Genomic DNA, 27,851 nt, shown 5'->3' on the forward strand with positions numbered 1-27,851 from the left:
ACTGTTGTTAATACTTTACTTACTGAGTTAAATTATCTGTAAATGTTCGTTCTGGAAGTGAACTTCTCCTTTAAGTTGCTATTTTAAACAACTAAATTAACTTAAACTGTAACAACTAACATTTGTATGAACTGAAGTTTAACATTGATTTACCTCAGTTTTTGCCTGTTTCATCGAAGGGTGCGCAAACATATGAAGCAGAAAAGTAGAAAAGCTATGTGACAAACATATGAATCAAAAAAGTATTAAATGTTCTAGAATACAACACATTACAGCTATAAAAACTGAAATTCAACATTAAATGTGTAAAAACTAGGCTATCAAGCAAATTTTGCTTACCTTTTCCTCAGCTTACAGTGGATGTTGACCGTTATGGTTTGAATGATGCGCGTGCGCAGAGCTCCGACTTGTCCCATAAGAAATTTAAAATATAAATAAGCGTTATAAATATGATTTCGACTAAAAAAATTACCCTTACATCGTGTCTACACCGGACACGACAGTTTCCGCGCCGCATCGCAACAGCTAAAGGGGCTGTTCACATATAGTGTCTTTTGCGCGGCGCGCATAAATTCGTTATTTCAAATGTACATGCGCACTTATGCGCGCTCATAATGAACCGCGGGTCATGTGACATGAACCAACCAATCAGCTTCATCCTTTCCCTTAATAACTTTGAAAGCACTGCCAAGTTGTAGAAACAGTTTATCATAGCTGTACAGGAATAACCAGTGATTTTTAATGCTGGAAATCCATTTATCCTTTGCTGAATCTTCATTGAATCCATGAAGTGTGCAGATCATGGTTGCTTAGTATTAGTTATATATATATTAGTGGTGGGCCGTTATCGGCGTTAACGTGAGACTCTTATCGGGCGATAAAAAAAATATCGCCGTTAATCTATTCTCAAAGTTGGGTTGGGAGCTGGCTCTAAACTGCGTAAGCTATTATGACTTTCACTTTGATATTTTAGCGCGGATGGCGTATACCTATACGAATTGCACTGTAGGAGGCGGGAACGAGTCTTCAACTTCTGTGATATTACCACATCAAATGAGACGTGTAGACATGAAGTTATGAAGCCGCTTCAGGGCAGGTGCGTGCGTTGTTAGACCCTTTTTACTGGGGCACGTGTCCCAATGAAAATCTGCTGTGACCCAGTAAAATCTCAAGTTTGAGATATAATTTACTTTGATAATTGCGAAATAAAGACATTAAACTATATGCAACAACTGAATTGACGCTTCTAAAAGCAACGCAGTTTAATTGAAGCACGGAGAAATCCATGCCCGTGCCCGTCTGTGTATTTACAGGCAACGTGCACGTCGTGCAGCCTTTTGCGCAGAAGTACTTGGTTACACAAGTTTGTATAGGTAATTATGTTGTAAATGCAATTGTCAAGCAGTTTGTGATGCATTTTGGAAACAGGAGATGAGCGCCTGGTCTAATGCGCCACCTGGCCCGTTCTCGAAGACTTACTTTTAGTCATTATTTGGGTAGCACACATATTCTGAAAATGCCTTCAGCAGAATTCAAATTAGCCATTTTAATATAGATTAATCTAGATTAATTCCAAGATTAAAAAAAAATAATCTATGCCCACCCCTAATATATATATATATATATATATATATATATATATATATATATATATATATATATATATATATATATATATATATATGTGTGTGTGTGTGTGTGTGTGTGTGTGTGTGTATGTATGTATGTATGTATGTATGTTTATATATATAATGATATACCTAACTGATGATCAATAAATTATAGGTACAAGCTAATAACAAAGTGTATTGTCAACTTTGCAACAAAGGGACTACTACAGGACAGGAAACAGGAAATGGCCTTCATTTCTCTCTCGCCTTCATTTCTGGCAAGGCAAGGCGCATCATCAGTGGGGAAGTAGTTGTAAAATAGGTGAATGAGCTCAATTTGCCAGCTTTAGCTTGCTTGTAGTCTCAATATGTATATATACGTATATGTAGGTCAAATTGAGTAAAGAGCGTTTTTTAAAAACTTACCAGATTGTCCGACCTCTTCACTCACTTTCTTCCAAGAAAGATCCTTTTTTTATTCCTGTTTCTATTAAAGTACAAAGATGTATGGTACAGCTCCGAGTAACCACAGACAGCAAAGGTGATTTTGTCCTGATTGGTTAACCTGGCGTGAATTTTCATCAAAGTTCAGATTTTTCAACTCGCGCGAATGCCGCGGCAAATGCTTGAAACGCTCAATGCGTGCCGCTCCATTCGCACGTTTCACGCGTTTACGACGCAGGATGGCTATTCGCGTCTTTGCATTGACTTAACATTTAAATCACTCACACTTTCTGCTTCATTCGTGTCCTGTGTGAACGAACCTTTAATCCCTATTTATCCCACATATGAGCTTGTTATCATAACTTTAAAACAAATGAGTATCCCAGTGAGATGTAAACCTTTTACACTGATGTTCTATGCAGACACCTTCTTATAAGTAACATGAGACAATGCATACAATGCTTTCAGACATTATTTTCTATCTAAACAGTGTGTATGTAATGTGTATGTACTAAATAATTTTACCCTCTTTAGATTGGTCAGCTGTGATCTCACTGATCAGTGCTGTGGCATTTTGGCTTCAACTCTACAATCCTCAGACTACCCCCTGAGAGAGCTGGACCTGAGTAAAAATGACCTACATGATTCAGGAGTAAACCTGCTCTCTCTTGGACTGAAGAGTCCGAATTGTCAACTCAACATACTGAGGTATTTATTGAAGTATTTAATTGTTCTGTGTAAAATATACATGTACACTCCACAGGTTATTAATACAAATGTCTAATAAGCCAGTTACATGACAGCATGTGACATGGAGAGGGGTCAAGTCAATCAAGGTAATGGCATTCCATTTTCAGCTGGTTAGATTTTTTTTATTTTTTTTTTATTGAAAGTGATGTTTATATTTTATCCATTCAATAGCCTATGAAAGCGATTGAATAAATAAAGTGAAAGACAGTGACTTTGCTCCCACTTACTGTCCATATTATTTTAATGTGTCATTTCAGTACTTACAGCCATTTAATATTTTTATATTCAAACTGATTCTTTTCTATTTTTTTTACTTAATATTTAAAGCTTTAATCCCATAGTAATATTATGAATTTAATTACAGTCATACCACTTCTGAGCCTCTTAAACAATTAATTGATCAATTAAATTTATTTTTATTATAAAAAAAATTATAATATAAAACATATATAACTGTAAAAATTAAAAAGATTAAAAGATTACACATTTAGACCATGATTAACATGAGACCATGTTACTGCGACTGTCGAGAACGACTCGGATGGTGTTTAGTGTCCCGTCAGCAGCAGCAGCACAGCTGGAAGTGTTCTGCATTTAAGCGCAAGCAATAGACTAAAGCTTGCAGCAGGAAGGACCAACAAAATTACTATGAATGTATCGGGGGAAAATAGTAAGGTGATATTTGAATTATTTAGCAATAAACTAGTGTTTTCTGAGAAAGTATCGCAAAGATGAAGTTGATGATCCTGACTCACCATCTCTTCATTGAATGCGCCTTTAGTGAGAAATGCAGCTTTAGAGATTTTATAATGAAAGAGTTTTTGTTTTTCAATTTAAAATATTTTGTTTTAAAGTAGCAATTTAAAGCTTTCTATAGATATATTTATCAAGTCCGTGAGGCAAGTATTCGCTGAGTTTCAGTTTATCAGAACCGCTCTTCAAAACCAAAACTGCAGCTAAGTTTCCTGTTTTTCTTTATTTTATAAAAGCGCAACATTTTGTTGATATTGTGAGTGTACACAAATAAAAGTAGAACCTTTACAGTTTTGAACAATGTATTACTTTTACCTTTTATGAGTTAAGTTCATTTATAGGTTTCAGCCTATATGCAGCCATTGAGTACTACAGCTATATAGTGGCTATTGATATTTTTGATATTTTGATATTTTTTTCCATCATATGTCACCAGAAGTCACAACATTTTTAGGTTTTGGCTGTCTGAACTTATTGGAATGATTTTTTTAAAATATAATATAACATGACAATAAGCATGTTTTACATAAAAATATGGTACTTTTAAGGGTTAAATAAAAAAATAAAGATCTGCCCCCTAAAATGTATATAAACCACAATGTATCACTGCTTTCATTAGACTTTTGATGAATGCAGCACCACACAGCGCGTTCACAAAAAGACACTCTTTTGTCTGAATGTACAGCGCTTGAAGTGGAAAAAAGTAAATATTGATAAGTACTTTATTGTTAATTTATTTATTAAGTAAATAAATAAGTACTTTCTAATTTCATAATTTACAATGTAGTGCCACCATCAATCAATCAATAATTAAATAAACTTTTTCAATAAATATAAGCATAAGTCCTGTTTGTACTTGACTGTTTAATTTTGATAATTTACAATCAATCAATAATTAAATAAATGTTTTCAATACAAATAAGTCCTGACTGTTATTACTATATATTCAGAATCACTAAACCTCTGACCACCGAGTAATCTAGTAGGCCTTCAGCCAGCATTCATTATAAAAAACATCTGCTTTTAGGGCAAGTACACGCTGCACTGAATCATTTACCGGCATCTGAACGCAAGTCACTATTCTCTCCATCAGTGCTGTTTTGAACTTACTGTTTGAATGCTTTCGCTGACTGGATCCTTGGACTTTCAGGTGCTTACAGTGAGCCCAGTCTCATGAAAATATGCATTAATAGCATGATTTCCTATTTGGCATGGTATTCATATGCTGACATTGACTTTGGCATGCATATGGTATCCATGTGTTTAACATGCATATTATACGCATCTACCCGACACCTCTAACCGTACTCTTTGTGTATCATACGCCAAAGTCAATTTCTGCATATAAATAGTAGCCTATGCCTGGTTCTCAACTCCAGTCCTCTGGGCCCACTGCTCTGCATATTTTGTATGTATCTCTTATCTGACACACTCAGCTGATGATCTGAATCATGTGTGTTAAAAAAGTGAGACATACAAAATGTGCAGAGCAGTGGGTCCCCAGGACTGGAGTTGAGAACCACTGGCTGACACCAAATAGAAGCAGGAAATCAAACTAAGTTTTGCAGTTTGAAGTTTGTTAAAATCAAGATTCATGGCTTTAGCCCACAGACTGCAAGCTGAGGAGTCCTGTTGGTTATTATTATATTGTATATGGTACTGTACTTCTCTAAAAATGAAGCACACTAACATAAACACTTTCTTTTTTAGATTATCTCATTGTTTGGTGACAGTAGAAGGTTGTGCTTCTCTGGCATCAGCTCTGAGTTCAAACCCCCCACACCTGAGAGAGCTGGATCTGAGCTATAATCACCCAGGAGAATCAGGAGTGAAGCTGCTCAACCACCTGGAAAAACTCAAGTAAGTTGAGCAGTATGGCTACAGATCTGGCCATTTAAAATGCGCGCGGGAAGTAAAGTGGTCTCGCGTGACGCCGGTGTATTCCAAAGGAACACGGAAAATACAATGACATAGGAAAGACATGATCAGTAGGGGGCAGTCATGTAACGTACTGGACTGGAGCAGGCTGAAAACATTGCTGCAAACTAAAAGGTACGGTAACCTGGAGGGGACACCTTCGGTTCACTTATGTTTGTCGTGGCCACACAAATGAATTCGTAGGAACGTCATATTACTTTTTGTCATTGCCACGAGATATTAATTCCTGGGAATGTCATATTATGTCGTGGCCACAAGATTATTTTGTCGAGGTAATGACATCCTTATGTTTAATGCATAAACAAACCTGCGTAACCATAACCCAGGATTATCAGAGATAGGTTTATTAATATTTTTTATTTTGAGTTAAGAAATGTTTTTATTAATTGTTATAGAAATTAATGCAATATTAAGTTATATATTAACAATAGGCAATGCTGTATGCGAATGTCTGTGCGCGATGTAGACAGCATTCAAAAGTTTATCAAGAATTTATTACATATAAGTACTTCAAATTAAATAGCCCTGCAAGAAACATTTTATGCATCCTTAAGTCTTATCCATTAATTGATCCTTTTTTTCTGTAATAAATGTATTATTCGTTTATATTCAGTATGTCCCCCTTAATTTCGATCTCTTAACATTCCGAATCTAAATGATAAATGCTGACATGCCATGAAAGCTTTGATTATACTATATGGCATATATTCATTTTTAGTCTAATTATAACCTATATAGTGTTTCATTGTCGAGTGAATCATTCACGTTCCATTTGTAAATCGTATGGTCACACACGGGCATTAATACAATCATAAAGTCAAAACTTTATTGGCATAATTGTAGTTCACAATATTTGCTAAATATATGCCAAATAGCATACATAAAGTTATTTAGGTTAAGCGATTCACAATAAAGAAAAAAGTATATAGCTCTAAATCACTTATTATTTATTCTTATTGTAGGTTATTATTTTTTCAATACCTGGTTAGGGCTATTTATTTTTAACACCTGACAATTATGCCAATAACGTTTTGACTTTTTGATTGTATTTATCCCCGTGTGTGACGATACATGATGTTTTCATTTACAAATGAAACTACGTGAATGATTAATTTCTCAGTAAAACAGTTTAATATTTATATAGTCTAGTCTGTTAATTAGACTAAACAAAATAAAATATGTTCAATTCATATTTTCTATGTTCAATTCTTTAGTTAAGAGAAGGAATGTAGGCCTATTTTACTGTGTGACGATAAATTATTTCCAAATGAAACTATGTGAATGATTCACTCTTCAGTTATTTGTCTATTAGTTAGACTAAATAAAATACAATATATGTTAAATTTAACCTTTAAACTGCATTCCAGTAAAAACCCCAGTCATAGCACCTTTACAGTATCATTTACATTCAGAATGTTATGTAACGAGATCAAAATGAAGGAAAAAATAACGAATACAAACGAATAATACAAATATAATGGGAAAAAAAGAAGGTCAGTCAATGGACAAGATTGTGAGATGAATGAAATGTTTCTTGCAGGGCTATTTAATTTGAACTGGCCAACATGTAATACATAAACACTTGTGAAAGCTGTCTACATTGCGCACAGACAGCATTAGCATATACCGCATCGCCTGTATAATTATTTAATATTGTATTAATTTCTATAACAATTAATATAGGCAAACAATTTCTTAACTCAAAACGAAATATCTCAAATAATTCTGGGTTACTAATGTCACGCAGGTTGGTTTATTCATTAAACTCGTGGCCACGAGAAATGCATGTTGAGCAAAAATACATTTCACGAAAATAATATAAAGATTACAAAACAAAGAAAACAAATGGAATGAGGGATATGCTTTAAAGTTCACGTAAAAGCCAAATATTAAGCGGCATCCTTCATGTTTTCTTTAATCAGCAAATACTTAACATTTTTGAATTATATTCACCTTCTGTTTTTATGACAATAAATTTTGAATTCTTATTTTTTATTTTTTTTTTTTAGAAAAACGTCAGAACACCGGTCTCAAAAGTAGAAGCGAAAGTCTTGTTTCCACCAGCGCGGAATTTTTTTTTATTCACCGTAATTGATGGATGTCTAAAACAAAAATAAGGAGAATCCTAAAACATATATATTTCTTAAAATAATAACATCTGAACTTCATACACAACAATACGGCAACGACTTTACAACAGGACACATTGTTTTATTTTAATTTTATTTTTTAGCTTGTACACCAATGGATTTCTGATGTCGGGATATTTCAGACTGCATCTCCACAGCTTAATCACTTTAGTATTAAACATACGGGTCAGGAGGCGGGTCGGGCACAATATTTATTTTTTTATTCTGCGGTCCAAGTTGCGGGTGGGTTATTTGAAAACGGTCGGGTTCGGGTTGTTTATCCACTGACCCGCGTGTCAGGTTGGACACTACTGTTTTGAAAAAAGTGGAGCGTGTGAGGAAAGCTTTCCCCTTCTCCCTGGCATGCATTTGAATGCTGAATTCGAAATGCAACTGAATGCAGTCGGAATCCGCCCCCAGCACCCCCAAGTCTCCAAATGTTGATTACAACAAGGCAACAGACAGCATTCAACACCCCACCCCACCCCCACTCTGCCATTCATAAACATTTCGCTCTTTATACGGCATGCCGCTTAACTCTGATGCCTCATTAACGGCTACTTTTCAGAAAACTGAAAAAAAAAAAATACACTTCCCTTTGGTTTCCCAGAACAGACTTAAGCCTAGTTCCAGGCTAAAATGATGTAAATCGGAGCTGTTTAAAGATGGGGGAAAAAAAAAAAAAATTACTGATCGTTGGTCGGAGATTCAACCCGCAGTTCGTGACTGGAAGCTGTTAAGAGACAGACTTAATGAACTTCTCCGAAATAGAAGAACTACTTTCCCACTTAAAAAAAAAAAGAAAAAGAAAAAAAGGTGGAAAAAAAATGCATAACTCACTGGAGCACTTTTGATACTTAACAATTGTTGTATTCGTTGTCAGTCATATAGGCTAGCTTTATTGTTTTGAAAAGTGAGCCTTCTGTTTATTTGTCTAAATTATTTTCTATATTAGGATATAATACTAGGCTAGTATTTATGGACATTAGGCCAAATCTACATGGGTTTCTTCCCTTTCACTTCAATTAGTTTTTAAGAAAAAAGAAAAAAAAAACTGCATGGGCAGTGCGTCAAAATAATGTACGGCATCAAAATGTAAGAACAAATCTAAAGACAATAATAATAACAATAATAAAAATAATAAAATTAATTATTAACACTCCTAAAAGTACAGTATAGTGCTCAGATACACTTACGGTAGGTGACCTAACCCTAGTTGATACTTTATTTCAACTTTTCAATTATTTCATTAATTAACTAATAAACAAATGCCTTTCCGATATGATATAAGTGAAAAGGGAGACGATTTCGAAAATGATTTCACCAAAAGGCGGATGCGAACTCGGGTCTCCCGCGTCAAAAACGATATGTTACTCGTATTATCACTTACGCCACTGAAAATGTTGCAGTATAGCCGTCTTTTGTAATATTTGTAAATATGGAGTATTTGCATTGTGTAAAAACATTAAATAAAAGGCATCAGACTACAGAAAATGGCATATACTTAAGTATTTATTTTTCTGGGGGAGGACCCACCCACATTTATTTTGCTTCCGACGCCCATGCTTGATGATGAAGTATAGTCTACAGGATATAACAATAAAGTGCTTTTCCAGTCCCGATTCCACAAGGTTTTATTCCGCATCCACCCGCTCCCGGTATATTAACTATATTATTCGCCCGCTGCCCTCTTAGAATAAATTTCTAAGCACCAAAATCGCAAAAACAAATCAAAATAATAATAGTAATAATACTAATAAATAAATTAATTAATTTTTAAATCTATGAAAACTGTAGTTTATATTTATCCTCTCCATTTCTATTCCTCTCTACTCAAATTAATTGTCAGTGTATCTAAAATTGTGTATCTTAGAAAAAGAAAAAAGAGGAACTACCTCTTAAACATGCATATCTTAATTTGATGTTGCTTTAAAACGCTGAAATATATAATGTATTTTATTCTGAAGGTGAAAGTGGACCAGTTATTTAACTGCCTGCGGCGCCGTCAGGATCACGTTTTTTCCCCTTTTAATTAAGTGGATACAGCTTACAATACTCGTTCAAGAGTAAGGGATTGCTCAAAACTATGCTATTTTACATATTTCTGTTATTTGTGTACAATCACAACGAAAAAACAGATGTGTATGCTATTTGTAAAAAAAAAAAAATGTAAACAAGATGCTGGTTCAAGGGCGCGTCACAGAAATTGCCTACAATTCTGCATATAGGCTTGCTACTTATTAATTTTATTTTATTTCGTTTTGTTAAATTATTATTCATTAAGAAATTTATATTTCGCATATGGGCATTTTTATTTATTTTACATACAGCTTTTTGGGGTTTTCTCTGTGCATAAGATCTGCGCGTGATGTTCTGATGTTTATGCTGCTTTTTGCTTGTGTACAATTAACCCCTCAAAACGAATTTAACTGTTATTAATGTGTCACAGCCACGTTTCAATTTAAATGTAATTTAACACAATCTTGTCGTTAATAATAACTAAACGCGTCGGTTGTCGTTTGGAAAAAAAAAAACAGAAATTAACATTTCTATTTTCAATGCAGTCTAATAAAAGTTCAACAGGAAAAAAATAAAAGAAAATAATAATAAAACTGCTCCTGCTTATGAATAAATTTTTGCTTGATGATGAAGTATCTAAATAGTCTATAGGATATAACAAAGTGCTTTTCCAGTCCCGCTTCCACGAGGTTTTATTCCGCATCCACCCGCTCCGCGCTATATTAACTATATTATTCGCCCGCGGCCCGCTTAGAATAAATTTCTAAGCACCAAAATCGCAAAAATACTGTAGTTTATATTTATCCTTCCCATTTCTATCTGTCTCTACTCAAATTAATTGTCAGCGTATCTAAAATTGTGTATCTTAGAAAAAGAAAAAGACGAACTACCTCTTAAACATGCATATCTTAATTTGATGTTGCTTTAAAACGCTGAAATATATAGCCTAATGTATTTTATTCTGAAGGTGAAAGTTGTCGAGTAATTTAACTGCCCGCGGCGCCGTCAGGATCACTTGATTTTTTTCCCCTTAATAAAGTGGATACAGCTTACAATACTCGTTCAATAGTACGGCATTGCTTAAAACTATATTTTACATATTTCTGTTATTTGTGTACAATCACAATAAAAATTAAATAAAATTAAAAAAAAAAACGTGTAGGCTATTTGTAAAAAAAAAAAAAAATGGAAACAAGATGCTGGTTTACGGGCGCATCACAGAAATTGCCTAAAATTCTGCATATAGGCTTGCTACTTATTAATTTGTTAAATTATTATTCATTCAGAAAAGAAAAACATATATTTCTTATGTGGGCCTATTTTATTTATTATTATATATAGGTTTATTGGGTTTTTCTCTGTGCATAAGCTCTGCACGTGAGGTTCTGATGTTTATGCTGCTTCTTGCTTGTGTATAATTAATCCCTGAAAACGAATTTAGCGGTTTACGTCAGTTGTCGGTTGGAGAAATAAAATAACCGAAATTAACATTTCTGTTTCCGATGCAGTCTAATAAATGTTCGTCAGGAAAACAAAGAAAGAAAACAAAATAACAATACAACTGCACCTGCTTATGAATAGGCTATCTTTTTGCTATTGGTTTGAACCATAATTTCAGGAAAGAGGAATCATTGAACTATTGTACTGGTATTTGTGACCAACGCCCCCTAGAGCTGGCCATGGTGTTTGGCTACAGAATGTTGTTCCTTGCGCCACCTGGTGGATATTATATGAAGTGCAACAACGTTGTGAAAAAATCTAAAAAAGCCGCTGCGGCAGGACGCGTGCCCACGCGTGCCGAATTGCAGGCTGCCGCGTGAAAATAGACGCATTTTTAATGGCCAGATCTGTATGTTTGATAAATCTATACTACTATGTATTGTGTGTGTGTGTGTGTGTGTGTGTGTGTGTGTGTGTGTGAGAGAGAGAGAGAGAGAGAGAGAGAGAGAGAGCTACAGTGAAGACAATGAATTAGTTTAGAATGCTTCTAATTTATATTTCTAAATGAAGAGAGTGTGTTAATTTGTACAATGATAACCTACCAGAAATGTAAAGAAGTTTTTAAATATATTAAAATAAGTACGTTACAATATACATTTATTAGAAAGAGTACATTATTATTTATGGGTTTTGATGCGGAAAATGATTGATTCTGAGTCAGACGGGTGGAGTTAAAATAATTATACAATTTATTCAATAATCTTCAGATAAAATGCATATATTTCAGAAGGGCAACGTAGACCACAATCCAAACAATAGTCATAAATGAAAGATTAATACAATTAAGAGTCCATAAATCCGTTAATTGGGATTTATGTATTAAATGAATAAGCCAATTCAAACCTGTTTAAATGTAGTATGCTTCTGTAAGGAAGATATACACAAGTGAAGATTGTTACGAAAATTAACTTTATCCAAATAACAAATAGTACGATAATAAGATAAAATCTGAGAAAGATAAGTCTAACAGAAAATTAGACCGTTTCAGGTGCACCCAGAAGAAGATTGAGAGCGGAGCAAAGGTTGAAGTCTCCGATCTCCCCAACATGAAATTTACAAGACTCTTTATACCCTAAAACCAGACAACTCAGGAAGTCTGAAGGTCTAAGTCTGTTTGAAAATACATCAATACATCAACACATCAATGTATGGTTTTGGCTAGATGTACAGTTTCAGTTCCCTCGTCAGTTAAACTTATCCCTAGAGACAGGGCCAACAACCACTGTGGACAGCAACAGATGGCAATAATAACTGTCCTGCAGATTTCGCAGAATTGCACTTTGCACATCACACTCATACATAGATGAAAATAGAAAAATACCGATGAAACATACTTCGAAGGATGAATAAAGCATTCAGCACTATATTGAGAAGCTTAATCAATAAGACATAACCAAATTTCTAATATTTCAAGATGATTATTAATGTGTTAATATTTCTATATTTTGATTAAGAACGCAATACTCATGTCTCAGCTCGTGATCTAAAGTGTTAATAATTTACATATTTGTCCACCAACCCAAACTTTAAAAGGCAAGTACTTCTTGTTTTTGTTCTAAGAATTTGTCTGTGTCTGAGGTCATGATAGATATTATATGAAAATAACATAGCTACATAGCAACAGCATATAGTCTCATGCCATATCTCAAAAGGTCGGTCAGGGCAAAACTGTTAGAGCATTGAATACATATTCCCAAAAAGATTAATAATGATATAAATATAATAATTCATAAGTAATATTCATAATACACTTAATAATGCATAATCCTACATATGAATATGCAAATTCTTGTTAATTTCATAAAGTCGACACATCAGGTTTAAAATCAAGAAAACAAAACAATCAGAATATTCTACCTGGTTGGGAGTGCCCAATGTTAACATGAAACCTGTGCCATTATCGATATTATTATATTGTGGTACAGTTATGGAGGCCCTTCATAATACAGAGGTCAACTGCCTGCTTGGGTAGAGTGGGGGAAAACACAACTGTTTTTCCCAAAATAACCACAAGATACATTTTTATTGTAACTACATAGTAAAGTTTGTAGACAAACTTTAAGTTGGCTTGAAAAAGCCTTGCCAAAAAAAGTTTTCAAAAGTTTGATGGTTTTCAGTTTGAAATAGTTTTCATTTTAAAATCAATTAAAAGATTAAAGTCTGAATGTTTTGAAGGCAATACATTATATTAGAAAAACAGATAGATATATGTGGTTGCAGATAGTGGTTGCTAAGGTATTGCTTTAAGGTTGCCAGGGTAAAGAGTGTGGTTGCCAGGATGTTGCTGAGCGGTTGTTAGGGTACCCAGAGTGGTTGCTAGGCTGTTGTTATTGGGTTACTAGGATACTCAGGGTCGTTGGATGCTATGTGGTTGCTAAGGCACTTGGGATGTGTTGCTATGCAGTTGCTAAGGTACTCAAGGTGGTTACTAGGGTGTTACTATAAGGTTGCTTGGGTACCTGGGGTGGTTGCCAAGGTGTTGCTATGTGGTTGTTAGAGTACCTGGGTGGTTGGTAAAGTTTTGCAGTACAGTTGGAATGGTATTCAGGGTAGTTTCTAGGGCGATACCAGCCTGTTGTTAGCATTATTAAGAAGTTAATAGCATGTTGATAGCACGTTTCTAGCTTGATTAACATGTTAGTAGCATGTTAGTAGAATGTTACTAGCATGTTGTCAGCATGATTAGCAAGTTAATAACATGTTACTAGCATAATTAGCAAGGTACTAGTGTGTTGGTAGCATGATTAGCAAGTTAGTAGCATCTTGCTAGCATGACTAGCAAGTTATAAGCATGTTTCTAGCATAATTAACATGTTACTAACATGTTGTTAGTAGAATGTTACTAGCATGATAAGCAAATTAGATTCATGTTGTTAAAATGATAAGCAAGTTAGTTGCATGGTGTTAACATGATTAACAAGTTACTAGCATGTTTAAAGCATGATTAGCAAGTTAGTAGCTAGTTACTAGCATGATTAGCAAGTTACTAGCATGTTGTAAGCATGATTAACAAATTACTAGCATGTTGTAAGCATGATTAGCAAGTTAGTAGCATGATAAACAAGTTATTAGCATGTTACTAGCATGATTAACAAGTTATTAGCATGTTACTAGCGTTATTAACAAGTTACTAGCATGTTATAAGCATGATTAGAAAGTTAGTACCATGATTTGCAAGTTATTAGCATGTTGCTGAGCAATTGCTAGGGTACCCATGCTATGTGGTTGCTAAGGTACCGGGGATGGTTGCTAGGTTGTTGCTTTGCTTTTAAGTATCATGTTACTAGCATGATTTGCAAGTTAGTAGCATGTTACTAGCATGATTAGCAAGTTAGTAGCATGTAACTAACATGATTAGCAAGTAAGTAGCATGTTACTAGCGTGATTAGCAAGTTTGTAGCATGTTAATAGCGTGATTAACAAGTTAGTAGCATGTTGCTAGCATGATTAGCAAGATAGTAACATGTTACTAGCGTGATTAGCAAGTTAGTAGCATGTTACTAGCATGATTAGCAAGATAGTAGCATGTTACTAGCATGATTAGCAAGTTAGTAGCATGTTACTAGCATTTAGAAGAACAAAACTAGAATGTGTAAAAGTTAAAGCAGGACAAGAGCTCATGATTATATTATTATTTTATTTATTATTATTATTATTATTAGATGAATTGCTAATCATATATATAATGTATACTTGTAAACCCAAAAACATTTATTTCAAGTACAGAGTGTTAAAGCAGACAGAGCTCATCTGTGTGGATTATATTATTAATATTATTATTTTTTGTATTATTATGATTATGAGATGAATGTCTCTGTGTGTGTTTTCTAGTGTGGATCATGGAGGAGAGTTCATGCTCACATCAGGGCTCCACAAATGTAAGTCCACAAACAGACTCACAGTTTTCTTGTTTGTTGTTTAGTTGTAAATGTGTCTCTTGTAATGTGTGTCTTGTGTTCAGATGCCTGTGATTTCACACTGGATACAAACACAGCAAACAAACACCTCACTCTGTCTGACGACAACAGAAAGGTGACACGAGTGAATGAGCCACAGTCATATCCTGATCATCCAGACAGATTTGATTATTGGGATCAGGTTCTGTGTGTTGAGAGTCTGACTGGACGCTGTTACTGGGAGACTGAATGGAGTGGAGATGTTCATATATCAGTGTCATATAAAGAAATCAAGAGGAAAGGAGGGGGTAATGACAGTTTGTTTGGACATAATGTGAACTCCTGGAGTCTGATCTGCTATAATCACAGATTCTCTGTCTGTCACAATAATAAGCGCACTGAGATATCTGCTGGTTCAGGCTCCTGTAAGAGAGTAGGAGTGTATCTGGACGAGTCGAACGGCACTCTGTCCTTCTACAGCGTCTCTGACAAACACAAACTCACACACTTACACACATTCACACACACATTCACTCACACACTACACGCTGGATTTAGACTTGGTTATAGTTTACTTCCTTTCTCAAACTCTTCAGTGTCTCTGTGTGACATTAAACACAACTGAATAACACACATCTCTGTAACACACACACATTACACAAATCACACACTAATACACACTAATACTAGTGTTTGTGGAAATGTTGAGATATTATTATTATTATTATTATTATTATTATTATTATGAGATGTTTGAAAGCAACATTCAAAAGCACTGCTAGAAACAAGTGTCTGTGAAACTGAACATTAATCATTAAAAACTTTTGCTTTGAATCTCTTCATTTTTGAGTCACAGATACTTTCTCAATCAAAACTGACAGAAGACCAAACATTTAACATTTTCCTTCAAGAAAATCAATGTTATATATTTTAATAATATATTTTGAGTATTATTAAGCATTTTGAGGAGATTATATTATAGTATTCAATTCCTGTTAAAATAATTATGAGCTATTTTTCCATTAAAATTAATTAAACTGAACCTCTTTATTTTTAGGGTCACACTTGCTGCTTGAAATATAACTTTTTTTTGGAGGGGGTGGGGGGGGGGGGAAATCAATGTAATATATTTTGATTATTATTTAGCATTTTATGTATATTTTATGACAGTATAAAATTTTTATGAAAAAATTAAGAGCTATTTTTCCATTAAAATTTATTAATTTGAGCCTCTTTATTTTTCAGGTCACACTTGCTGCTTGAAATCTAACTTCTTTTTTTTTTTTAGGAAAATCAATGTAATATATTTTTGATTAATAATTTATTTTGATTATTATTTAACATTTTGAGGATATTTTATGATAATATTAAAATTTTATTCAAGTTTAATGAGCTATTTTCCCATTAAAATTAATTAAACTGAGCCTTTATTTTCGGGTCACATTTGCTGCTTGAAATCTATTTTTTTTTTTTTTTTGAAAATTAATTTTATATATTATGGTTTAATAATATATTTTGATTATTATTTAGCATTTTAAGGATATTTTATGATAGTATTTCAGTTTTATGAACAAATTAATGAGCTATTTTTCCATTAAAATTAATTAAACTGAGCCTCTCAATTTTCGGGTCACACTTGGGGCTTGGAATCTAACTTTTTTTTATTAAAAAAAATGTATGTAATATATTTGTGTTTAATAAAATATTTTGATTATTATTTAGCATTTTGGGGAAATTTTATGATAATATAAAATTTTTATACACAATTAAAGAGCTATTTTTCAATCAAAATTAATTACACTGAGCCTCTTTATTTTCAGGTCACACTTGGTGCTCAAAGTCTAACTTTTTTATTTTAGGTAAATGTATGTAATATATATGTGTTTAATAATATATTTTGATTATTATTTAGCATTTTGGGGATATTTTATGATAGTATTAAATTTTTATGTAAAATTAAAAAGCTATTTTTCAATCAAAATTAATTACACTGAGCCTCTTAATTTTCGGGTCACACTTGGGGCTTGAAATCTAACTTTTTTATAAAAAAATGTATATAATATATTTGTGTTTAATAATATATTTTGATTATTATTTAGCATTTTGGGATATTTTATTTTATGATAGTATTAAACTTTTATTAAAAACTTAAGGAGCTATTTTTCCATTAAAATGAATGAAACTATTTTCGGGTCACACTTGGAGCTTGAAATCAATTTTTTTTTTTTTTTTTTTTTTTTTTTTTTAGGAAAATTAATGTAATATATTTGTGTTTAATAATATATTTTGATTATTATTTAGCATTTTGAGGATATTTCATGATAGTGTTACATTTTTATAAAAAAATTAAAGAGCTATTTTCCATTAAAATTATAGCCTGCTAACGCTTTATCCAAACTCTTCAGTGTCTCTGTGTCGCATTAAACACACAGACATTAGTAACACAGTGAGAGTGTAAAGATGTGAAAGTGTTTTAATCTGAACTCCAGAGAGAATCACAGTCTTCAGGAAGTTGAATATCAGACACACAAGACAGTTTCCTGTTTCAGATCATCAGGATGAAGACACTTTCTGTGTTTCTGTCAGTCAAACACAAATCACACACAAATACTGGTGTTTCTGGAGAAATAACCTAATATTTACTCTGCTGTATCATATTAAACAAGTGTTTATGAAAATTTTCTTCATTTTTGGGTCACACTGGAGTATTTATGACATTTTATATCCTATTTTTTTCCCAATTCAAATTATTTAAACTGAGAATCTTACTTTTTGGGTCACACTTGGTACTAGAAATAAACATTTATTTATTTATTCATTTATTTATTTATTTTTTGCCCAAGAAAATCAATATAATATATTTTCATTTTGTAATATATATATATATATATATATATATATATATATATATATATATATATATATATATATATATATATATATAGAATATTATTTTGAATTCTGAGGAGATTTTATGATACTATGCAATATTTATACAAACTTTTATGTCCTACTTTTTCCCATTTCAAATGCATTAAACTCTAAAAATCTTCATTTTGGGGTCACACTTGGTACTTGAAATAAATGTATCTTGGTTTTTTGTTGTTGTTGTTGTTTTGCTTGCAAAAATAAATATAATATGTTTTAGTTTAATAATGTTTTTTGATTATTATTTCAAAATTGTGAGGAGATTTTATGATATAATGCACTATTTATAAAAAAAATGTCATTTTTTTTCTCAATTAAAATTAATTAAACTGAGAATCTTCATTTTTGGGTCACACTTGGTACTTGGAACAAATCTGTTTTTTTTTTTTTTTTTTTGCCCAAGAAATTCAATACAACATTTTCATTCAGTAACATTTAAAGATTTTTTTGTCCTACTTTTTTCATTTTTTGGTCACACTTGGTACTTGAAATAATTTTTTTTTTGTTTGTTTGTTTTTTTCAATAAAATCAATATAATATTTTTTCATTGACATTCAATAATACTTTTAAATTTTTAATAAAAATTTAGATTACATTTTATGATATTATTCAATATTTATAGCATTTTTATATCCTATTTTTTTCCCAATTCAAATTAATTTATCTCTGAGAATCTTCATTTTTGGGTCACACTTGGTACTTGAAATAAATGTTTTTTTGTTTTGTTTTTTTGCTTGCGAAAATAAATATAATATAATATACATACCATTCAAAAGTTTGGGGTCAGTAAGACTTGTAATAGTCTTTAAAGAAGTCTCTTATGCTCATCAAGTCTCTTATGCTGCATTTATTTGATTAAAAATACAGAAAAAAATAGTAATTATTTGACATACTTTAAAATAGAATTTATTCCTGAATTTTATCAGCTGTTACTCCAGTCTTAAGTGTCACATGACCCTTCAGAAATCATTCTAATATGCTGATTTATTATTAGATTGATCAATGTCGTGGATTTTTGTGAGCCAAACAAGAGAAATTAACTCGTGAAGACTGGAATGAAAGACCAAACCGGTTTTTGTCTTTGTCTAGCCTTTATTTCTCTGCAGAGAATGATCTGGTTTACACACAGCTTGAGTCTGTGAGCAAAGAGATGAGAGAGGCAGTCTCTCAGCTCGGTTTTTATAGTCAAAGGTATGCATTTCAAGATAACAAAAATTGCTTAGTCATCCCCCATAACATCACTGCTAAACCATCAATGTCTGGCTATTCTCAAAGCTTGCTCTTTCCTGGTATACCATCCCCTGAAAGTCACTTTAAGAAATGCTTCACTCTTACACATTTTCCAACTTCTTGTGTGTCCTGCTTGCTTGTTAGAGAGATGTGACTTAAATGTAACGTGTTACATGTAATATACGTTAATAGATATTCAAGATTCAAAAATTTCCATTACATCAATGTTGGATAATATCAACAGTTGTGCTGCCAAATATTTTTTGGAACCTGTTATTTATTTATTTTTTTCAGGATTCTTTTATGAATAACACGTTTAAAAAGTACAGTGTTTATTCAAAATATAACTATTTTATAACAATGTAAATAATTTACTATTAACTTTTAATTATTAACTTAATACATCCTTGGTGAATAAAAGTATTCATTTCTTTAAAAAAAGAAAGAAAGAAAGAAAGAAAGAAAGAAAGAAACAATAAAAATGTACTGACCCCAAACTTTTGAACGGTAGTGTATTTTAGTTTAATAATATTTTTTTGATCATTATTTAAAATTTTATTATACTATGCAATATTTATTTAAAAAATTATCCATTTTTGTCCCCAATTCAAATTAATTAAAATGAGAATCTTCATTTTTGAGTCACACTTGTTACTTGAAATAAATATTTTTTTATATATATAAAATCAATATAATATATTTTTGTTCAATAATATTTTTGATTATTTTTTAGAATTTTAAAGAGATTTTATGCAATATTTATTTATTTTTTCCAAAATTTTCTTAATTTTTGGGTCACACTTGGTACTTAAAATAAATGTTTGTTTTTGCCCGAGAAAATCGATATAATATATTTTCGTTCAATAATATATATTTTTTATTATTATTTCAAATTTTGATGATATTTTATGATACTATGCAATATTTATACCATTTTTTTACTTATTTTTTTCACATTAAAAAATAAACTGTTGAGTTCCTTCATTTTTGGGTCACACTTGATACCTAAAATATAACCTTTTTTCTAAAAAAAAATCTAAGTAATACATTTTCATTCAATAATATTTTTTGTTTATTCTTCAGATTTTTTGAGGAGATTTGATGATACTATGCAATATTCATAAATTTTTATGAGATATTTTTTCCCCATCAAAATTAAGCTCTTGAGCTCCTTAATTTTTGAGTCACACTTGATACTTAAAATATAACTTTTTTTCCTCCTAGGTAAATCAAAGTAACTTGTCAAAGTGCACTGCACATATGAGTCAAAATTAAGCTGAGCGAAATAAAAAGTTATTAGTCACCTATAAGTTGTCAGCAAATCCTTTACATTTGATCAATATTCAGAAAAGAATAAGATTCAAATCTGACAATACACAGTAAGTAGCTATAAAATCATAGTACAAAATTATGTACACAATTATAAAACAAAACTTATTACAGTGGCAAAACTACACAGGCCTATAAACATCTAGCGGTGCTATAAATGATGTTGTGTGCGCAAGAGGCTCCAGCGTGATCCTGGATATTGTCCGTATCATATATTCTGTTGTCATTTGTAAACTGTAAAGAGTTTATTTATGTATTTAGCAGTTTTTTTCTTTCTTCTTTCAGCAGGGTGTTGAAAGCAGCTATTTTGAGTTAGATGCGAAATGTTCTCATCCTTATCAAATTTGACATTGAAGCGGTGCATACAGCATATTTGCCCACCGGCAACTATAGTTGCTGCACATTCAAATACAATTTTCAAGAAAGAAAAAAAAATTGGGGGAACATAAATGCAGAACATGTTCACATAGGACACTATTAACACAACTGTGCGCATGAAACCATTCAGAAAAAAACTGGGCACAAATGGGTTAAAAACTTTGTACAAATCTGTCTATCATCTAGGTTCAAATCTAAATTACAGTCATTGTGTACATCAATACATCAGCTTTATAAGAAATTTTACATAGCACAATGGCTTAAGTTTAGTTTGAATTAATTGTTCTTTTTTGTGTGACATAAATGAGAAATGTTAATGAGATTTACCATGTTTTTCTTGTCCTGGAATCCTGGAATTTCCCCAATAGTCCCCTTCAAATCTTAAAATGTATTAGCATGTACTTCATGTTTTTGCCCAGACAAAATTTATGGTTGTTCCTGCATTGTTTTATATTATGACAGAAAGTTTACTTGCAATTTCTGTCCTGTGACAATTGAAGTAGACCCAAACAGTGTGAACTGCGCTGTAAGAAAACATTATCTACAGAAAAACTGAAAAGGAATTATTTGTTACTTTATTATTTTTAATTTGATATTTAATATTTATTATTTTTCATTATTTATATCTTATCTCATAACCCGTCCTTGTAATTGTAAGTTAGGTAGTATTAATAATAAAAAGAAAATAAGCACAACAGGTGCTCAAACACCTCATAGCATCAGTAACACAACGACCCTACCTAGTACATCTTCCTCCATGTTTGCAATATCTGCACAAAGGAGACGGTTATCAGCTGCTCGAAGATCTTGTATTTGGAGAAGACAGTTGATTTTACACTCAAAAATTAAGATTACCTGAGAATGCACTATCAATAATAATGATAAATTCTGACCTATAGTTAATTATATTTTTAGTAAAACAAGCATGTTTTTTTTTTTTTTTACAATCAAGTAATTAATTAATGCATATTTTTTTTTGAAACTTATATTTTATTTACAGACAACACCATGGATAAATGAGTAAAATAATAAATTAAAGTAACCATGAACATAAATAAAGACACATGGAACAAAGCTTTATTCAGACATATTGGTATTGTAGTCTTTCTCTAGATGCTCTTACTGACTCTTTGGTCTCTGATGATGAAGAAGCCACAGCAACATCTGAAGACGGTCCAGATGAGACAAAGGGCAGGTGGAGCGATGGAGGGTCTCATTGTTGGCACTCGACCATTTCCAGGAGGCTGCTGTGGATTTCTCCTTTCTCACTGCACACACCATTCTGCAGACATTTCAGATCATACAAAGATGCACAAATACAATACAAAAGCTGTCCTTTTAACAGCGCAATGTCATTAGATCTCTGTATTAGAAGTAACAAAATTATCTTACTTTATATTAAGTTTCAGATTTGACTTTTTTCCCACAAATGCTCCTGTCACCTTTCCTTTCAGGTCCTGCTCCTCCACAAAATATCTGCAATAAAGGCACAGAAATCAAGAATCAGAAAAGTGCTATAATAGCTCTGCTTAAAGTTATTTATTTTATTAAATATTATTAATAAACTGCAACGGTTTAAAATATGTTTTATTGATGTCTGTAGTGTACTCACTCAAAGCCTTTGATGGCAGCACTGCTTTATCAGTCATTCTTCACCAGACAAGCATACAGTACTCGTCTCATCTGTCCCTGTAACATCCACACAAGATTCGGTTATCTCTGGTTCAGGTGCTCAATACTACATTTATGAGGTAGCTGTTGTGTTCATTGGCTTTTTATCCAATACAAAAGCTCCTGAATTTATCTACAGTACAAATAGACAAATGAAATAGATAACTCATGTTTATTTACTATATGTACATGTGTTTATTGACATAACATTAATAAAGCAGTGTTGACAACAGAGAATTCTACATAAACTCACATAACGTCCATCACTCGTTTAGATGTCTGTTTGGTGTTGTGATGTGCTCATTTAATTATCTTAGAACATGTTCCTGTCAGTTGTATATGGTCGCTATATGCAATAAAATGTGTTTTACAGTGAAATCACAAATATACTTTAACGTTACTGTCTAATGTCTTGACATCTTATGCAAATCAGCAGTTTATGATACAGTAGCTCAACAAATACGATTTTAAGACAGGGAACCGTGTTTTGGTTTGTAATACTCACATTTGTAAACACCTTCGTTACGGTTCTCAATCACGTTCGATGATGACGTTTTGGCCTCCTGTGGCCTCCTGGGATTGAAAAGTGTGCATCAGATGAACACTTCAGAATCTGGGCTGAAGCAGTAGGACATCCGGGGATTTCTCGCCTACTCTTTTATGAATACTGAGGTTTTAAACGTACTTCTTTCTTCACGTACTCTTTTTTTCATACTATCTAGTAGGTAAGTAGGCATATTCGAACGCACTTTAAGTAGACGTTCGTCCGAATCTCGCGAGAATTAGTGCACTCGCCTACTCTTTTATGAATACGGAAGATTCAAATATACTTATTTACTCGCCTACTGCTTTTTGTCTACTATATAGTATGGAAGTATGTGGTTTTGAACGCAGCGAATGACTTCTGACCTTAATAGCAGCCATCTTGCTGTACTTAGTTGATGCTGATAGCCACACAATTAAGGCAGCTACCTTCCATCTATTCATTATTCCTGCAATCAGTTTATAGAAGCTTTGTCTGTAAGCACTAAAATGTTAACAAGTACTTTCTGTCCTTCTTATGTTGGGTATTGGTGATGTTACTCATGACAAATTTATGTTTAGAGAGATTATTTTCAGAACAGTGCTACATACATCTACATTATTATTGCATATGGTATATACAGTTTTCTCTTAATTGAACTGTAACATTTCTTTAACCCACATTTTTTAACCCTATTTTCCTCTGTATTTCAGTTTTACTCTGTTCCACTTGTATTTGAAGTGGTGGTCACAATAAATCCATGCTTCAGTTCAATGTCACTGTGGAAGTAGTTATCTATCTGTTTATATATATATAAATTCACAAATGTATTTATTTTTCAGTAAAACCAATCCATTATATATATATATATATATATATATATATATATATATATATATATATTTTTTTTTTTTTTTGTTCAATAATACTTTTTTATTACTGTAAAATTTTGAGGTTTTATGAAAGTATTCAATATTTATAACATATTTATGAGCTATTTTTTTCCTACTAAAATTAAACTGAACCCTTTATTTTTTTTGACACACCTGGTATCTTCACAGTCAAAAGTAATTGATTTGTTTTATTTATTTTTTTCCAGGAAAACCAATTCAATATTTTTTTTGATTCAATAATATTTTTTAAAAGGTTTATAAAACTATTCATTCTATTTATACAATTTATACGTTTTTTTTTTTTCTATTAAAATTCATTAATCACTGAACCCTTTAGTTTTGGACACCTGGTATCTTCAAAGTCAAAAGTGACAGATTTATTTGTTAGATTTTTTTTTTTTTCTCAGGAAAACCAATCCAAATATATTTTTGTTCAACATTTCTTTTTCTTTTTCTTTTTTTAATTCTAAGGAGGTTTTATGAAAGTATTCAATATTTATAACATTTCTATGAGCTAATTTTTCATATTAAAATCTCTGAACCCTTTATTTTTGGACACACCTGGTATCTTCACAGAGTTTGTTTTGGTGATTTGAAATATCAACTTTTTTTACTTTACTGGTGGGTGGAGTTGGAGAATGAATCTATTTACAAAAAAAAGTGGAGTGTTCCTTTAAATGACATAAATTGCCTGTTATTCATTCCGCTTTGCTCTGTATTCTTCCGTTCTGTGTTGTTGTGCTTCAGAGTTGACTGATATATTTTGTAGCGGTCAAGGCAGGATGGAAAGACAGCTGACAGCCTGAAGCAGTTTGAGTTGGGTGTCTGTCATTTCCATACACAGAAGCAAACATAAAAACATAGGATCCAACAGTATGGCATTTTAATTCAGTTAGAAAGCAAATAAACATAAACCAATACAGTTAAATCTTTTAAATGTTAATTGACATTAACTACACAGTTGTGACCATTTTACACTTTATATTAAGTAGACAGTTCCTGAGGAGTTACCATGTAAGTACACTGGTATTACAAATTGATACTTTAATTCTAATTCAGTGTTCACAAATACATGAATACAAAAATTATATGTAGCCTACATAGGAATCATCACGATTTCAATAATGTTTCAGGGCATTCCAAACTGGTAACTGCAGTATTGAAGACTGTGTGGAAGTGTAAAAACTTCTGTGAGTACATATTGTTGTTACAAAATGTAGTTACATAATTCTTGTTACACATGTGTACTTTCAGAAGTGAATAAAGTGTTGTTACCAATGTCCTGTTACACATTTGTACTTACAAATGCTATTCAGTGAGTTGTTACATGTGTGTAATTACACCAGTATTAGAGCTGTAGATACAATGTACCAACGTGTACTTACACTGTAGTTACATGGTATGAACACATCTAGTTACCATGTAACTTCACAGGTATTAGGGACACTTAATATAAAGTGGGACCAATTTTTCTAAACAAGAAAAATAACATGCTTTATCGGCACGACACGTTGCATTAAAGGATTAGTTCACTTTCAGAACAACAATTCACCGATAATTTACTCACCCACTTGTCATCCAAAATGTTTGTCCTTTTTTCTTCAGTCGTCAAGAAATTATGTTTTTTGAGATAAACATTTCTGGAAATTTCTCCATATAATGGACTTAAATGGTGCTTTGAAATGTAACCTCCAAAATGCAGTTTAAATGCAGCTTCAAAGGGCTGTAAATGGTCCCAGCCGACGAAGAAGGGTCTTGTCTACCGAAACAATCGGTCATTTTCTCAGAAAAATATTTTTAATATACCTTTTAAGTCCTGAACCTTGTCAAGCACTAGAGCTGTAATGCGCACTCACGACTCTATGTAATCTACATAATCACGTCTGTGTATTCCGGCTCAAAAAGGTAGGGAACGGCGGAAAATCTCCATCTCATGTTCTCCTCAAGCTTCAAAATCATCCAAAATTGTTGTACTTTATGGTGTATCTTGTTGGTAAAGAGTTTTTGTCTTTGCAAGTTCGCTTTGTAAACACTGGGTCTGTAGATTTGCATATGTTGTTCCGACGTGATTGCGTAGTACGTAACATCGCGAACGCGCAGCACGGCCCTAGTGCTAGACGAGTTTCAGTGCTTAAAGGGATAGTTCACCCAAAAATGAATATTTTATGTTTATCTGCTTACCCCCAGGGCATCCAAGATGTAGGTGACTTTGTTTCCTCAGCAGAACACAAATGAAGATTTTAACTCAAAGCGGTGCAGTCTGTCAGCCAAATATTGGGAGTGGATTGGCACCAGACCTATAAAAGTAAACAAAAACACGTACAGACAAATCCAAATTACACCCTGCGGCTCGTGACGGTACATTGATGTCCTAAGACACAAAACGATTGGTTTTTGCAAAAAACTGAACAGTATTTATATCATTTTTTACCTTTGATACACAGCCACGTCCATCTGTCCTGAGCACAAGCTTTTCATTCGGCTCGTTACATGTGAACACACTCTGAATTTGCGCAAGCAAACGTAATCTTTTAGCTTTAAATCGGTTTGAACAATCAGAATAAGCGCAAGTAATTACCATTTTGAACAGCTGCTATATCCACAATCTCTGTGCACTGTGTAAACAATGACTGTCGTATTCATGCGACAGATCGCTTCCGGCATTTGCGTATACTACGCCAGAGTGCGTTCACATGTAACGTGCCTGAGAGAGAGAGAGAAATAGATATCATAAAATTAATTTTTTTTTATACCATGGTTATATTTCCCACCCCTTGCCCACCCATCCCGTATTCCACCATGATAATCTGGTCACCCTAACATTTGCAGTGTTATACAGTAATGTGCATTGTGCATATTTATGATTTCTTGTTACGGACCGGTGTCTGGTTACTCAAAGTAAAAAGTAATTCTACATAATTGTGTGGGTCTGTTGTTAATATAAATCTGTATTTCATTAATATAGCTTTGTAGGAGGGTTTCAGTTGCCAGCATATATATTTAAATATGGATTCCATGTCTGCAAAACTAGCATTTTAAAAGCATTTTAAATTGAAATTAACTGGAAACGAATCGAAACCATGTAAATAAGAATCGAATCAAAACGTCCCAAAACCCAGCCCTACAAGATAATCCTTTTCAGAATTATTATTAGTGGTAACTATATTTCTCAGACATGTTATATATCTTTATACAGATAAGTAGTTAGATCCCCTTTTAAAACATTGTTGCCTTTTTTTTTGTTTTCCAGGCTTGATTTAACAAGAAGTCTTGCGGCACCTCAAATCACATAAACGTGGTGAGGCACAGTGTTTTGGATAGTGCTATAGGAGACGGGCCTTTAATCCCAGGAGGTTAGATGTTATATTTGTGGACGCATGTGGAGCTGGGGAGGGATCAATTGATGGTGGTGGTCCCACCAAAGAATTTTTTAAGGCTCCTCATGAAGTCCATCCTGGAGTCAAGATATTTTGTGGGGCCCCAGAACTGCATTCTCTTGTTATGTATATTTGTTATGTAATACAATAGTAAGTTATATAATTTAGTAAAAAAATGTACTTACAACAAAGCTATTAACCCAATTATAGGAGTATTCAAAGACATACATTTTAGCTGGCAACTTGTTTAGTTGATGTAAGTAAAATAGTATAATTTGGATTTTACTCCAGCTCCAAAAAAAAGTCATATCATACCAATTTTTACAGGCTTGACCAGGGGAAATTACCAGCTGCTGGGCATGATGATTTCCGTCTGCATTGTACATGGAGGGGTGGGACCCCGTGTCCTCTCCAGACGGCTATTTGCACAGCTGTCAGGGCTTCCTGCTCCTCCAGTGGACATATCAGAAGTTGACGACCCTG

The 27,851-nt window shown here is 32.7% G+C and overlaps 1 protein-coding gene and 1 long non-coding RNA gene across 5 annotated transcripts in view; one reads left to right on the forward strand and one right to left on the reverse strand.

The window, feature by feature from the left end:
- LOC141337759 (NACHT, LRR and PYD domains-containing protein 3-like) overlaps nt 1–27,851 on the forward strand; it is an 887,345-nt gene that overhangs the window by 465,084 nt on the left and 394,410 nt on the right. For 3 of the 4 annotated variants that reach the window (XM_073843388.1, XM_073843392.1, XM_073843389.1), the window contains one exon: nt 2,589–2,762. In XM_073843388.1, the coding sequence (XP_073699489.1) occupies nt 2,589–2,762 (174 nt within the window). Of the gene's footprint in view, nt 1–2,588; nt 2,763–5,267; nt 5,418–14,974; nt 15,022–15,104; nt 15,883–27,851 lie in introns of those variants that run through there. The other variant, XM_073843390.1, reaches the window with a different exon arrangement.
- LOC141338315 (uncharacterized) lies at nt 21,944–23,878 on the reverse strand. The gene is made up of 3 exons (XR_012355824.1): nt 22,517–23,878; nt 22,297–22,380; nt 21,944–22,186 (listed from the first exon to the last, which is right to left on the reverse strand). It is a non-coding gene; the product is annotated as an uncharacterized lncRNA (long non-coding RNA).

Source organism: Garra rufa, chromosome 1 (assembly GCF_049309525.1).
Source record: "Garra rufa chromosome 1, GarRuf1.0, whole genome shotgun sequence".
Classification (NCBI taxonomy): domain Eukaryota; kingdom Metazoa; phylum Chordata; class Actinopteri; order Cypriniformes; family Cyprinidae; genus Garra; species Garra rufa.